This window comes from Vidua macroura, chromosome 1 (genome assembly GCF_024509145.1).
Source record: "Vidua macroura isolate BioBank_ID:100142 chromosome 1, ASM2450914v1, whole genome shotgun sequence".
In the NCBI taxonomy this organism is placed as follows: Eukaryota; Metazoa; Chordata; class Aves; order Passeriformes; family Viduidae; genus Vidua; species Vidua macroura.
In genome coordinates this window covers 9,663,250-9,677,192 of record NC_071571.1, presented here as the reverse complement: position 1 = coordinate 9,677,192, position 13,943 = coordinate 9,663,250, and the positions used below count along the sequence as shown (strand labels likewise).

Here is a 13,943-nt window from a genome sequence, read left to right as displayed (position 1 = left end):
GAAGTTGTCAAAGACATTTCAAATCTTTTTTGGTAGAGGATGTAGTATCCTTTCTGAAAGGGTCTGGTGAATAGACAAGATATCCAGGTTTAGCAAGCAGCCTCTTTGACTTTGATATTCTTATATAGTGAATGCAGCTTGGATCTAAAAGGACCTGTCCTCAGAGGCTTAGTTCCTAAAAGCAGCAAAGCAGCCTGCCTCTTTCCTGAAAAAGCTACAAATATATTTCAGAAGTTCTTTTAAAATATGAGCTTTAAAAAACTGTTTTAGATCTTGGAATGGCTAAGTAGATGATAATTTCATTTGGCTGTTTCCATGAAGCTTGGACATAGAGATAAACCATTTTTAAAGAGTTCTTAACATAGTATTGGTTTCTGTATAACCTGAGTGAGATTATGTTGTGGCCTAGACCATGTATTGTGTCATGTTGAACATTACCATCCTTATATAAGAACCCTTTTCTTTAGAGTCCTTTAAATAAGTTTGTCTTGTGAATGAATTTAAGGCACTGATTGAGAGGAGTTAGATGGTGTCATGGTTGTGCAATTAAACCTTAGTCTCTGGTGGAAAAAAAAGTGATGTGGAGCTGCTATTTCTTTTGCAATGAGTATTAACCTAATGGAGCCATGACTATTCATGGTAGTTATTCTGGCAGTTTGTCAGAAAGTGAAGGATATGGTAATTGGCAATTGACCTCCAAAAACAGCAATCAGATATTTCAGATTGCAAGCCACGTATTGTTTTGAGCTTCTTTCAGCTCCATTTGTAGTGGAAAAAGGAAATCCTTAATTTGAGGAAATGTAATCACAGTTTTTCAGTACTGTCTTTAGTTTTGCTTGCATGTGTGTACCTTTACATCATACAGTGCAATTCTTTTATCCTAGGATGAGCGGTGCATGGCTCCACTGATTATTCTGGCATCCTTTATGCCCCCTGCTGCTATTCCTACATTCAGGTATTGTTTGGAAATCCAAAATGCAAATGACAAGAAGTTTCTTGTTGGCTGTATTTGTTCATTTTTCACAATCTGATATATTAAATGCCTATTTGGGTAAATTAAGACACTAAAACTGTGATAAGTCAGTAAAATTTGGGATGTTCAAGTCTAAGTCATTGGTGAATCCTTTTTTTGTATTATACTAAATGTTTTCTGCACTTATGGGTGTGAAGGTAATGTATCTTTTTGTCTCTGTTTTCTTTTAAGCTGTGGCGTGGTTTCCAGACTCAGAAATATTGACAGTGGAGCTGACCAAAGCAAATATTCTATGCTGATCGACTGCCTGTGCCACTGGGGTCAAGTGGGGCACGTTATGGAATTAGCCTGTGACTGGCTGTCTGACTCACTCACCCCAACAAAGGTGTGCATATGCATATGACAGGGAATATAGGAATTGCCAGAGTGCTTTAAGGCATCATGCTTTTTTAAAAATAGAATAAGACTTTTTAATGCTTTATTATTCTGCTTTGAAATCAGTTCTAAAGTCAGATACTAACAGAATTGTACTGGTTTTGTGCTTTCTTCCGATTCAGAATACTAAAACATCTGGGCGTCGAGTACGTATCCATGTAACACATGAATCAAAGCCAGACTTAGCAATTGATTACATTGAGTATTTATTGACTCATCCTGTCAATTGTGGTTGCCTCCTTTCTCTTCCTAAAAATAAACTGAAGAAGCTTTTGAAAATCCTCGGTGCTGCAAAGGTAGTTTTCTTCTTATCATAAAGAGTGCTTATATAATCAGTGCTTAACATCATATATTGCCTGAGTCAAACTAAAATGCCTGCAAGAACAAATAAATGAGATTTTTGATCCCCTCTCCCTTTGTAAAAAGTTTTTTTTTGTAAAAAGATTTTCCTTTTGATTTGTATTTCCAATACTCTAAACTTGAAGTAAAGTAGTTCAGAATTGTTTATAGATGGTAGATTTTAACCAGCTTCTCAGTTTTAGGTATCTCAAAATTTTTGTGATCTAATTTTGAGTGTTTTTAAGGGACCTGACTTTGTGAATAAGGAATAGTCTGAAAATCAGTTACGGCACTATAAAACAGAAGTAATTAAAGTATGCTTATTGTTTATTTGGGGTTGGTGCTTTGCTGTTTTTATGGGTTTGAGGTTTTTTTTTTTTAACCTTTTGTTTAAAGCTGTTGAATAAAGAAACATTTGACAGGTTTTTCTGAAAAATATAAATGTAAACCTTGATATTTCAGAGGGTTCTTGGCTCACTTCTGAAGGGAGCAGATTCTGGTGGCTGGAATCAAGCAACCAGCCTAAGAGCCTTCAGCCTCTTTTGCAGATTGACTATTCATCTTCAGCACAAGGTATTATTATAGCTTTCCAAAATAAGCTGGAGTTACAGTTGACAGTACAAGGAAGTTCCAAAACAACTGGAGAGACAATTGGTAAACTTCCCTTTGGGTTTTTTTTTTTTTTTTTCAGTTTTCTGAAGAAGAAGATCACCTTTCACTTCTGAAGGAGACAGGTGCTTGGATAGAAAGTCAAGTTGTACCTTTTATACTAGCAAGTGGTCAAGAGGATGGTATTTCAAAACACAGTGATGTTTCTGAATTAATTATCCAGGTTAGAGGATTCTTATAATCAAGGTGCTTTCAATTTGAAAAGCTGTAGGTGTAGCAATTTGCAGACAAACTGCACTGGCATTTGTGTCATCACTTGCAGTGTCCCTTACCCCTGATCTTGATTTGTCCTTCAAAGAAAGCATTTGATGATATAATGTGGGAGAGGTTTTAGCTAGTTCAGAATTGTTTTCTGTTGCATTCCTCTGATATTTCATTTAACCCAAGGTGGATTTTAGCACTGAACTTTTACCAGATTCTGATGAAAGGAAAGATTTGGTGATAGGAAAGATTTGGCTAACTTTGCTCCCAGTCAGTGTCTTTGAACAACCCAGCTCATTAATACACAGACTGATTAAAAGTTCTCACTCTGTCTATACTTCCATCTCATAATCTATTTAGTATGTAACAACCAGTGTGTCTGTAAGGAAAAGCTCTGTTTGTCTGCTGGTTTTAATTTTGCTATTAAAGGCAGGTAGAGATGTCATATTTTGCCTCAGTAAATGATAATTATCAATGCCTTTGATCTGAGCCTGAGTAAAAAAGAGAGGATTTACTGCCTTTTGAGAAACTATTTACTGTTGGGAAAGGGCAATTGAAGCATTTGAAGGACTGATTGGAATTCATGCTTTTCAACAGGTGTGAACTGAGTAACTCCAGTTAGGTACACCAGTTCTCAGTTCACACCTTGGCTTAGAGTTCGTGGTTTTATTATTTTGAGTTTTACTGAGTGGTGTACTTTACATAAAGTTTGAGCTTCATATAATTTTGCACCTCTCTTCTAGGCCTACCTGACAGTGTGTAAAGATGTCATAATGGTGGGCCTGGGAAATGTCACGTTTCAAGCACACCTTTTAGAAATGGCTCTTCAGATTATGCAAACAGGTACCCTGTTTTCTACTAATTAGCAACATCTGCATTTATACTTTGCTGACTTTTCTTGTCTTAGCAAGTTAGTTAATCCCTTACTTTTAAGAGTTGGAGGGAACACTGGATTCATACTTAAAATGTTAATTGGACTATATGTAAATTTCAGCTAAGGGTGCTCAGAAAGGAAACGCATTGTCTGCACTTGTAAACTATCACTATTTATTGTATCTGAGTTTCATGCTAAGCTTGTACGTGATGAATATTACAACTTCTATATTATGGTATTTATCTCTTTCTCTAGAGAGAGGTGGCTTTTGTGCTCCAGTGTTGCTGTGTGCTCTAAAAGAAATTATTGAAGCTTCTTTAAATCAGAATACTGAGACAGAGGAAGTGACAAATCTTTTCCACACTCTGCAGAATGTCTTTCAGAAAATTTTAGAATGTGTGGCACATAGACTTAAGAAAGAACAGGAAGAAGGAATTCAGGTATCATATTACAGTTCAAAATGCTATGTAATTGCTAATGTGTTGATGAATCCATAATTTTTATGCAGAGGGGTATACTTACACACTTCGAGGTTGTTACCTCGCTATTACCAACTGCATGGGTAGACATGTGATTAAATTTTCAGTTAAATTTTCTAAGTTTTCTTGCTACCAATTTTTTTGTCCATTTTGGTCTCATCATGACAAAAGAACCAGTAAATTGCAGAACAAATGCATTCTGTTGCCAATGATCCTGGACCATGCTGGTACTTCTACGTTGTTAATCTTATCTGCAATTAGATGAACTTCCTCAATTCAGAGCAAAGGATTTGTTTATATATATTATGATCTTGGAAGGAGAAGTTTTCTTTATTATTTATTTCTTTTAGCCTGAATGATACCAACTTCAAAATATGTGTGATGTTCTAAAATTCTTGAAAATCTCACATCTTCACAGGAAGGTAGACTTCTTGTCTACTAAAGCAGATAGTAAATAGTAATGAAATGGGTGGATCACTCTGAGAAATTTGATGATCTACTTTTCAGGATTTCCGAAAAACATTCAGTTCTTTTTTGTAAGAACCACTGCTTTGTTTGTTTCTCAAATTTATGAGTAGACTTCCAGGTGTTGCTGATTCCCCCTCTGATCCCAAGTGACTAGAATACCTCAAGAGCTTTCAAGGTGTGGTCTGCACTTCACAGAGAGGCTTGCTGGTATATTTCAGTTATACTTAAGCAGTCTGAAAAAACAGATGTGTTTTTCTTTTTGGTTTTAGTTGATTCACTCTATTCAGGTGCCTCTTGGAGAATTCATCCATGCACTGCAGTGCTGGCATTCCTCATTCCCAGCAGTTCACCAGGGTGTACTCTCCACTCTCCTGGCTGCAATAGTAGCAGAGATAAATTGTGTGCTACAGAAGGTAAAGTTAATCCTGATTTTCTTTTTTCTATTTAACGCCTTTTTGCTTTTTAAATGTTATGTTGGAACGACAGAGCTTTATTCAGAAAATTGATCTTTGTACTGCAGATGAGGATTTTTTGTGTGTTGGCATGGAACAAACAGGAAAGTTTATTTGCTATAATTTCATATTAGAGTTCATCTCTCAGATTTCTGACTACAGCTGTGAAGGAACAGACTTGTCCTGATACCTATTTCAGTATCTGCCTCTGACAGGAGAGCTTAGCAGTTAGGCAGTGTTGGGGATTAATAATGTGGGTTCTGGAATATTCCCTCACTGCTTTTGTACTGGGTCTGGCTGGGAAGGAGTCAGCTTTCCTCTCTGCAGTCCCCATGCTGCTGTGGTTGGCATTTGTGGCCAAGACATTGTTGAGGACACACCAGTTTGTTTTGGCTGTTGCTGAGAGTGCTTTGCAGAGTGTCAGTGTTTCCCTGGTTCCTTCACACTAAAAAAAGTAAGGCTGTCAGTGGGCAAGAGGCTGAGAGTGAGCACAGCTGAGACCATGGACCCAAACTGATCAAAGGCTTGTGCCACACCATGCAGTGTTGTGTTCAGCAATTAGAGCTCAGGGGGAGGAGGAGGACAGGGGCTTGTTCTAAACCTACCTCACTTTATCCCACCCAGCATTAGGGAATTTTGGGAGTAAGCCCTGATGTGTGACAGATTCCCATTCGCTATTCTTGGAATGGTCCCAGAAGGTTCTGTAGTCCTGTTTCAAAGCAGGCTGATGCCCTGCTTGGCACTGATCACTTGTGCATTCTCTGCTTCCATAGAGAGACAGTTCATGTGCTGCATCTTTTTTTTTTTTTTGTTCCTTTGGTTTTTGTGCACAGGATTTCCAAATACCTGATCTGTGTTGCTTTGGAAAGTAAAGAAAGTCTGTAATGCTGAAAAGAATGTGTAGACAGAGATTATTTCATGTTCTGAAAGTCCCAGGAAACACAACTGTCCTTGAAAGAGAAGGGGAACATTCCCACCCCATTTTTCTAATGCAGGTAGTGTTAGGAGCAAATATGATTAGTAAGATTGGAAGCTTTGAGAACTAAAAAGGAAGAGTAGAGACTGTACTTTTGCCGTGGGTTCTGCATGTGTCAGAAACAGCAAGAAACAGTTGCCAGAAGTAACCACAGAACAGCTTCCAAGGTTCGGTTACAGGAGGCACTGAAGGTGACCCAGCTGTTTGCCTGCAGATGTTGATGTATCAGCTGAGAGGCTGTGGGGTGACAGGTGCCCTTTACGGATGATGCAGAGTAAACAAACATTTCTGGGCTTGAATATACTGGAGATTCATACTCATAGATTGAGTGTTCATTCCAGTCACTCATCTGAGCTGGGGTTTTCCCTGCCCCTGGGTTGTTCTAAATCAAAATTCAGTTCTAACTAAACATTTGTCATCTATTCAGAGCTTTATACCAAAAAGAGCAGGTATCCAGAAAATCACTGTCACTGAAGTTATATTTAGAAATCATGGATGCACACTTGAACTTGGAGCCACAGAGGGGACTCATTTCTGTTTAATAGGCTGTGCCTTTATAAAGAGTGACCACCAGTGTAGTTTAATGAAACTTCTAGTGAAAGCAACTGCAGAGAATATTTGCCTTGGTGCAAATACTGTTTATGTGGTTTAGTTTCAGTTTTACTAATGTAAATTAGTTTTGTTTATTTGGACACAACACAGATTAAAGCTATTCAAAGAATACTTGTGAATGTTCCAATTGTTTTAAGGATCGGTCCTGGTTAGTGTAATTATGGAAATAACAATATTCTGCATACATATCTTTCTTGAGCTACAATGGTTGTTGTCTTTTTTCTTTTTTAGGCTTCCAGTGAAAGAGACTTGATTATGCCAAAGACTATTTCAGATCTTCCCCCTCTTTCAAGCAGTTTAATGGCTGTAATTATGAAGTCAGTTAATTTTGTCAGGTAAATGTTTCTATATTAATTTTTCCAAAGTTTTTGCTAGTATAGAACTGTTGTCAGTAAAATTTTAATTTCTAAATTCAAATTAATTTTGAAGAACTAGTTGATTTCTAAATTTATCTGGACTGTTTAATAATCCCTTTTTCTTGACATATTGCCTGTAGGTATTGATTGCTGGGGTTGAGTCCATTTTTTTAACCAAGAGTGCTTCTTATTTACAAGACTGTTAATCATGATGAGTTTTTTAATCATACATCTTGGCTTGCTTCTTTCATAAGATACTTATAAAGCTGAGCCTCCAACACAGAGATATTAAGATGAGAGAAAATATTTGACAGAAATAGAATTAATCCTTTGGTTGAACATCTCCAACAAGGTGACATGGACCTATGGCTGTATTAAAGTCACAACATCAAAATAGAAAGTATCTGAGTGCTAAAAGCCTCCAAAAGTGAGCTTATGTTATTTATCTTTTAATACTTAAACTAGAGGGGGGAGGGTATTTGCTCTATTTAGTGGAGGCCCTAAATATATTTTAAAATTGTCACAACTGAATTCCATTTTGAATTTCAATTTTTCTTAACATGACTGTACACACTAGACTTGCTTTAAATTATAAAGGGCCATAGAAGTCCTATTGCTCTCCCTGACTTACCACAACTAATTCCTCTTCTTAACTTCTTCATCTGACAGGCACTGCCTGTCTCTGCTGTCATGAGGTGTTTTGTTCTTCTCAATCCTTGTCTAATTCTAGTTGAACTTGCAAAACAAAAGACTCCAGAGACTCCAGCAATAGTCCAACTAATCCAAATCTTGCTCTTCCATGAGGCAGCAACTCAAGGTGTTCTCTTCTAGTGAGAAAATTATTTTACACATGTCTTTTCAAAAGAGATGAAGAAAATCAGTTAATTTTTCTGAAACTTTTTCTTGTAGTAATCTAGGTGAATCTTGTCCGTTCTTGGTGGAGAAAACTGCAAGTTTGAGCCAAATTGTTTCTCAGTACTTGGGAAAAAATGTATCTTCTGGTATTTATCTTTCTGGGGCAAAGATTTAGAGATAGCTTCCATCTGGTTCTACTGGTGCCTCAGAATTGAGACTACTTTTAAGGCTCTTTTATAAATCTGTATTGATAGGCCATAATCAGAGTTCAGTAGTGAATGGTTCAGTATTTCAGAAATCTTTATGTTAACATGAAAGCCTTTGACGTTACGAAATCTGATGTGAGGCTGTGCTCTGTGAACTCGGTCATCTTGTTCCGAGTTCTGCAGCATCTCTTTTATTTTCAGTACTAACCAGTCAGTCTCTAGCACTGAATTTCAATCCCCCTAACAGTGATAATACTGGGAGGCTTGGCAGTATCTGTCCAATTGTGTGAGTATCCTTCATTTTATTAGGGAACTATCTGTATAGGAACCAATTCCTTACCTCTGAACCTTATATGTATTTTTAAATAGCTTATTGTTCTGTTCTATTTTATCTTTGCCTGCAGGTTCATGTGACCCTTTTCTCAGAGGGAGGTGGGGAAAGGCAGCTTCAGTGAGTCTTGCTACAGATTAATGAAATTCCAGTGTTCCTTCATGGAGGTTAAGAGTGTGCTTAGTGACCCAAACAATGATAACAGAGAAGTCAGGACTCTGATCCCAGTACCGTCCATTAGCAATTTAAGAGCAAGGTGAAATAGAATCAATGCTTGGTCACATTAGTCCACAATGATACAAAGAAACTGAAGCAATGCATGAGCAACTTCATAATGCTTATTTCTGAAGCTAAAGATTTTTCATCTTTCTCAGCTCTTAGAAGCAATATTTGAATTTCTGCAAAACATTTTACTGAATTGTTTCTTAACTGCATATTTCATTTTGATATCTTAGCACAATAAAAGCCTGTAGAAGAATTGAAGTCAGAACTGGCAATGTATGATGTTCAGTTTTCGTAACAGATAATAGTATTGCTAAAGCTTTTTTGAAATAGGGAAGGTTTCTGTAACATTCTGCTCTCAGTTTTGCCTTTAGTTCTTCACAGAGCATTTTGCTTTGTGCTCTGAGGAGTATCAGGATTATGGATCTCTTCCATCTCCTGTTTTATCCCTCTTGTTCTTTTATTTTTCTCTTGTTTTGAGAATTGCTTCTGAGTTAAATTTGGGTTTTTTACCACAAACACTAATAACCAGTTAGTTTCCATTCTGTGGTATTGACTTATTCCCTACTGCAGTTTAGTTTGGTTGCTGGACCCATCTGAGACTCTCATTTCATTTTTCTTACCTTGACATATATCCCAAAACGCCACTGGAGTTTGCTGGTAATACTTTCATCTCTTGCTAGAAGTCACAAAATCTCTTAAGATACATATTGAGTTAGTATTTTACAAGGAGCTGCTGTCATGGTTCTGTTATTCTGTCCATAGCTTCAGTAACTAAGATGTTGCTGAAAGTGTTTCAGAGCATTGTTTAGTTATAAATTATCCTCACTGGGTTGTAATTGGAAAAATATTTTAATATTTATGAGAAACACATTTAAGGTCAAAATGTTAATTAAGCCTGAGTAGGTACTAGCAAACCAATAGAATATTTTTTCAAACTTCAGTAGAAATTTGAGTTAGAAATTTCAGTACAAATTCTGTGAATTAAATTCCAGTAGAACCAGTAGTTTTTTCATGGATTGACTTTCCTAAAATATACCACAAGCTCTTCACTTCTCTTAACAGCCACTTTTTCTGTTTGCAGACTTTTTTATTTTCTTCCCAAGCAATTTACCATGCTTTGATATTCTCAGATCCAGAGGCAGCACATAGTTTTCAGTTACCCAGTCACACTGCTTTGTCCTGCATGGTATCTGTGAAGCTGTGGTGGCAAACTAGCATAATTACAAACATATTCTGTTCAGTTCTATTTTGAAAGAAATGTGGTTTATAACGTATTTTTTCTTTATTTTTTCCTTAGGTCAATTTTAAATGAATTAATGGAATGCATTCTCTCTGAAGAAATTGAAGGGATTTTTAGTCTAACTGCTACTGTCTGCATTGTGATTATAATTAAAGGTCAGTTAAAACATTTTTGTCCTTTTTCCATCTTTCTTTTTATGTACTACATTGAAATACACAGTAATTAATCCAGGACAGTGAAAAAATCCAATTTAATATCTAATCTTCCATTAAGCAATCTTTTATGTTTAAAGTTATTCTCTGAAAATATGGAAGGGTGGGGTTGTTGATAAATTATTATTTTTGTTCAATATTTCAACTCATATATTTGTTGTTGATAAATTATTATTTTTGTTCAACATTTCAACTCATTTCAAATAGGTAAGCACAAAACTTCACTTCTAAAGGATATTGCACCTGCCATTCAAAGGAAGCTAATAATATGCAAGGATGCTGCCACAGGAGAATCCAGCAGCACTGAAAGGTGGGTGTGCTGTAGGAAAGGAGCACTGTGCGCTCCTATCCCCTCTCTGCAATAATTGCCTCTGTTCTGTACTTACATAACACTGTTAGAGTGCTCTGAGTGATTGATGGCAAGGTTTAAAATACTGGGGTGGGGGGGGGGGGAAAGTGGGCTGTATTGAGCCCAGCACAGTATTAAATTTCCTGCCCTTATATCTGCTGTGATTGCAATCTTTACATATTTAGCTTCGGCCTTTTTTCATTTAATTTGAATGTGTTATCACTTGATCCTGTATATTGCAGGATTCACTTCTGAAATCCAGGTCTGTTTGCAGCAGGGGTAGAACAAAACAAATAGTCCAGTTACTATTTCTTAATACTAGAAGATTTTTCTCCCACTTTGGCATAAGGCATAGGAATCCAAATCTATGCAGGCAGTAAAAATTTAACTGAATATAACAATGTCTTAGAGACTTTCCAGAGGTGATTTTGCTCTTTTTGTTGAGGGGGGATTTCAAGTGTCATATCTTGTGTATCTTTTGTGAAAAGTTTTTTGTAAGTGATTGGCTGCATTGTATTTGCAATTGGTTATCTCAGGCCTGTCGAGAGAATCATGATGAATGCTTTAGCCTTTCGTGTCTCAAACTTGCTTAAGTCTTAAAATTTGTGAGCATCTGATTTCTGCCTAGTTATTGAACTGCCTATGGAATCAAAAAGTGTGCAAAGGAGATATTATAAGCACAAATACAGAATGTGAAGAAACCAGACTGGGGTTATAGGCATTAATCCAAAATTACTGAGAAAGTTTGCAATGCATCACAGAGGCCTGAACATGCAGAGGCCCTTGCAGTCTTTTGTTCTTCAAAGTAGTGATCCTTACATTGAATCAAACAATGGATGTAGAATAGACAGACTTTAAAATATAGAACAGAGACTCCCAAACAAGCAAAAAATCCCATTGTTTAGGAACCTCATTGTATAGGAGCTTCATTTACTCAACAGTTTCTTGCACAGCTCTCCTCGCCTGAGCACACATCCCCAGTGTGCTCTTCTTATGGATCCTTGGCCTGAGGCACGTTGTTCCCTGGCATTTTAGTGACTTGACATAGACATTGGTGGCTGAGCTGTGCCTCCATCCAGAGGATGGTGCTCTGGGTCCCTTCCAGTACCTGAAAGAAGCCTGCAGGAAAGCTGGAGAGTTGCTTAGCTGTGAACAAAATGTCCTTTGGTCAGGAGCTAGCTTAGAAACAAAATCAAACACAAATAAACAAAACCCCATTCCTTTCCCCATGAAATTACTTTACAATGGGTTGCCAAGTGTCCTACTAGAATATCTTTAACAACAATAATAATAATTATTATTATTATTATTATTATCTGGAAAAGAAGGAGAGCAGCAGGATATTGTGTTTCAGATTGCACTTCTTCTAATCAAGACAGTAGGAAAAGCTGTGAAATTAAAGTGAATCTTAACATGATTAAATACATAGGCACATTAAAGTGAATAACTGCTGCCACTTGAGAGCACTAGTGACTATAAATTTCAGTGAGAACACAGATAATTGCTTTATGAATCTATATGATTGTCTCTGCCCAGTGAACTGGGACAAATCAACCTGCATGTTGGGGCAGATGAAGAGTATAAGATGCTACACAGTGTTTTAATTTCGTGATAGATGAGTGGCTACCTTTGTATAATACCAACCCAGGAGGCAATTGCAGACAAAATTCAAGGGTTAGGGATATGAATATGATAATGGGAAATTTTTTTTTCTAGGAATCTGAATTGCCACCATGATAAAATTCAGAAGCTATCATAGAGCTTTGCAGAATTTAGGGGAATTTCATATTTGTACAGTTATGCTGGGGAATTTTTCCCTCCAGAAGGGTAAAATATTTGATGCTGGAAAGAGGTTTGAAGGAAGTTCTGCAGTGATCAGGTTTTGCACGATGAAGTGTGTTTGCAGTCTCACAGCCAAGATACAACGTCAGGCTGGACCGGGCCTCTGGTGGCTTTTGATGTGTCATTTGTAGTGCTCTGCTGCTTGTGTGCTAATGTAGCTAAAATGTGATTACACATGGTGTAAAGCATGCACTATTGTTTGTAAACTATTTACTCATCCTACTCTGCTTACCAAACACCAAATTTTAGTTATGGTATGCTGCAAGCTAGATCTCTGGTCATTAATTTGAAGGCAGTCCTCTAACACACATGACTGTGCTGCTGCTGCTGGCTAAAATACTGGGTTTTAACTCATTCTTAATAATATTACTATTTTTTGCTTCTGAATGCATTATCTCCTAATAACTCCTTGAGGGATTATTTTATTCAATACCCAGGTATACCAGGAAATGGTGACATTCTTTAATTTCCCAAGAGAACTGGCGTTCTGTGCCAGCATCTTAACTTCAGACTTAGGAGTAATCTCTTACGTATTAGCAATGAAAGAAAAAAGTAAAAAAGCTGTCTGGTGTGGTAATTAAGGTGCTGCCCTTATACAAGGAATTGGTGCACTAATTTAGAAGCAAAACTTTTCACTGCAATTTACTTTTCCCTCTTCAGCTGAGCTAGTGGTTTCAGATAGTCCTGTGGGTCTGTGTTTTAAAAATGCTGTTCAGTGCATTTAAAAATTCTGGACAACATACTGTGTATTGAGAGAATTTCCTCAAGAGTAATGGCACACATATTAGTTTATAAAATGCAAATATTTATGCCTAACAAAAAAAATGCAGATAAAGCTGTCAAAGCAGTCATTTGGAGGCTAGATAAAAATGTCTCACATTCTGTAAAACCTAATGTGCTATAGGATAATAACTTTTACTTAATACTGTGTATTTACTTTATTTAGCATTTTGATATATGAATGTTAGAATTTAAATTTAGCTAATGGCTGTGCTGATTTTTTTTTTTTTTTTTAGTATTATCATTTAGCTAGTTCCCAAATTCTTAATTGCACTTTCATTGCATCTGTAAATTATGGCTCTTGAATTGTTTTGGTGTATAACTCTGGGTAAGATTTCTCTGCCTGCCATCTTTAAGTTCCCTAGAAAGATACTTGGTAAAACTGACTACATCTTGTCCGTTTAGGAGGAGCACAGTTATCCCAAGTGATGGCTTTTGGCCAACGTGCCAATGGTCCCACATTACAAATCCATTGGGTTTTTAGCCTTAAACTGTAAGGAAATAAAATTTCTACAAAGCAGCATTGTGCCTAAACCCACAGAACTTAACTAATTATCCTAATTCTGTAGCACCTTGTAACACTACCTTTAGTTGACACTGGAGTTTCATCCTGGCTTAAAGGCTGTGGCACTGCAGAGAGGAGTGTGAGATCAGTCAGAGTGGGACTGAGAGGAGTGTGAGGGCAGCTCGAGGAGGCAGCTGCTAGTAAGGATAACATCGAAAGCTCAGGCTTGGAAAAATGTTGTCATGGGTGAGAAGAAAAATTATAAAGGCTGGAGAGTGAGAGAGAAATCAGGAAAGTAAAAGAATGAAAAGTGGTCTTGGAATTAATTACCTGTAAAGATTTCACTGTTTTGTTCGAACAGAAGAGTAACAATGCTGTGCAGAAAACGAGTGGGTTCTTTAACTAGATGATGAAATATTATAAAATGTTAGAAAATGTGCTTGAATTGACATAGTAATTTAAACTGGCTTGCTGTTAGTTATTCTAAAGACAGAGATGATCAGCAGAAAAATTGAAAAGTTGAAAGAAAAAGAATCCAGCTATTTCAAAAGTAATTTGTAAAGG

The 13,943-nt window shown here is 36.9% G+C and overlaps 1 protein-coding gene across 1 annotated transcript in view; it reads left to right on the top strand.

Annotated features, from left to right (window-relative positions):
• Positions 1 to 13,943, top strand: part of NCAPG2 (non-SMC condensin II complex subunit G2) — a 47,030-nt gene that overhangs the window by 27,640 nt on the left and 5,447 nt on the right. Inside the window, exons 18-28 of the mRNA XM_053982001.1 lie at positions 885 to 955; positions 1,205 to 1,358; positions 1,531 to 1,704; positions 2,210 to 2,320; positions 2,439 to 2,579; positions 3,361 to 3,460; positions 3,747 to 3,931; positions 4,708 to 4,851; positions 6,710 to 6,813; positions 9,749 to 9,846; positions 10,111 to 10,213. Coding sequence (XP_053837976.1) covers positions 885 to 955; positions 1,205 to 1,358; positions 1,531 to 1,704; positions 2,210 to 2,320; positions 2,439 to 2,579; positions 3,361 to 3,460; positions 3,747 to 3,931; positions 4,708 to 4,851; positions 6,710 to 6,813; positions 9,749 to 9,846; positions 10,111 to 10,213 — 1,385 coding nt within the window. The remainder of the gene's footprint in view (positions 1 to 884; positions 956 to 1,204; positions 1,359 to 1,530; positions 1,705 to 2,209; positions 2,321 to 2,438; positions 2,580 to 3,360; positions 3,461 to 3,746; positions 3,932 to 4,707; positions 4,852 to 6,709; positions 6,814 to 9,748; positions 9,847 to 10,110; positions 10,214 to 13,943) is intronic.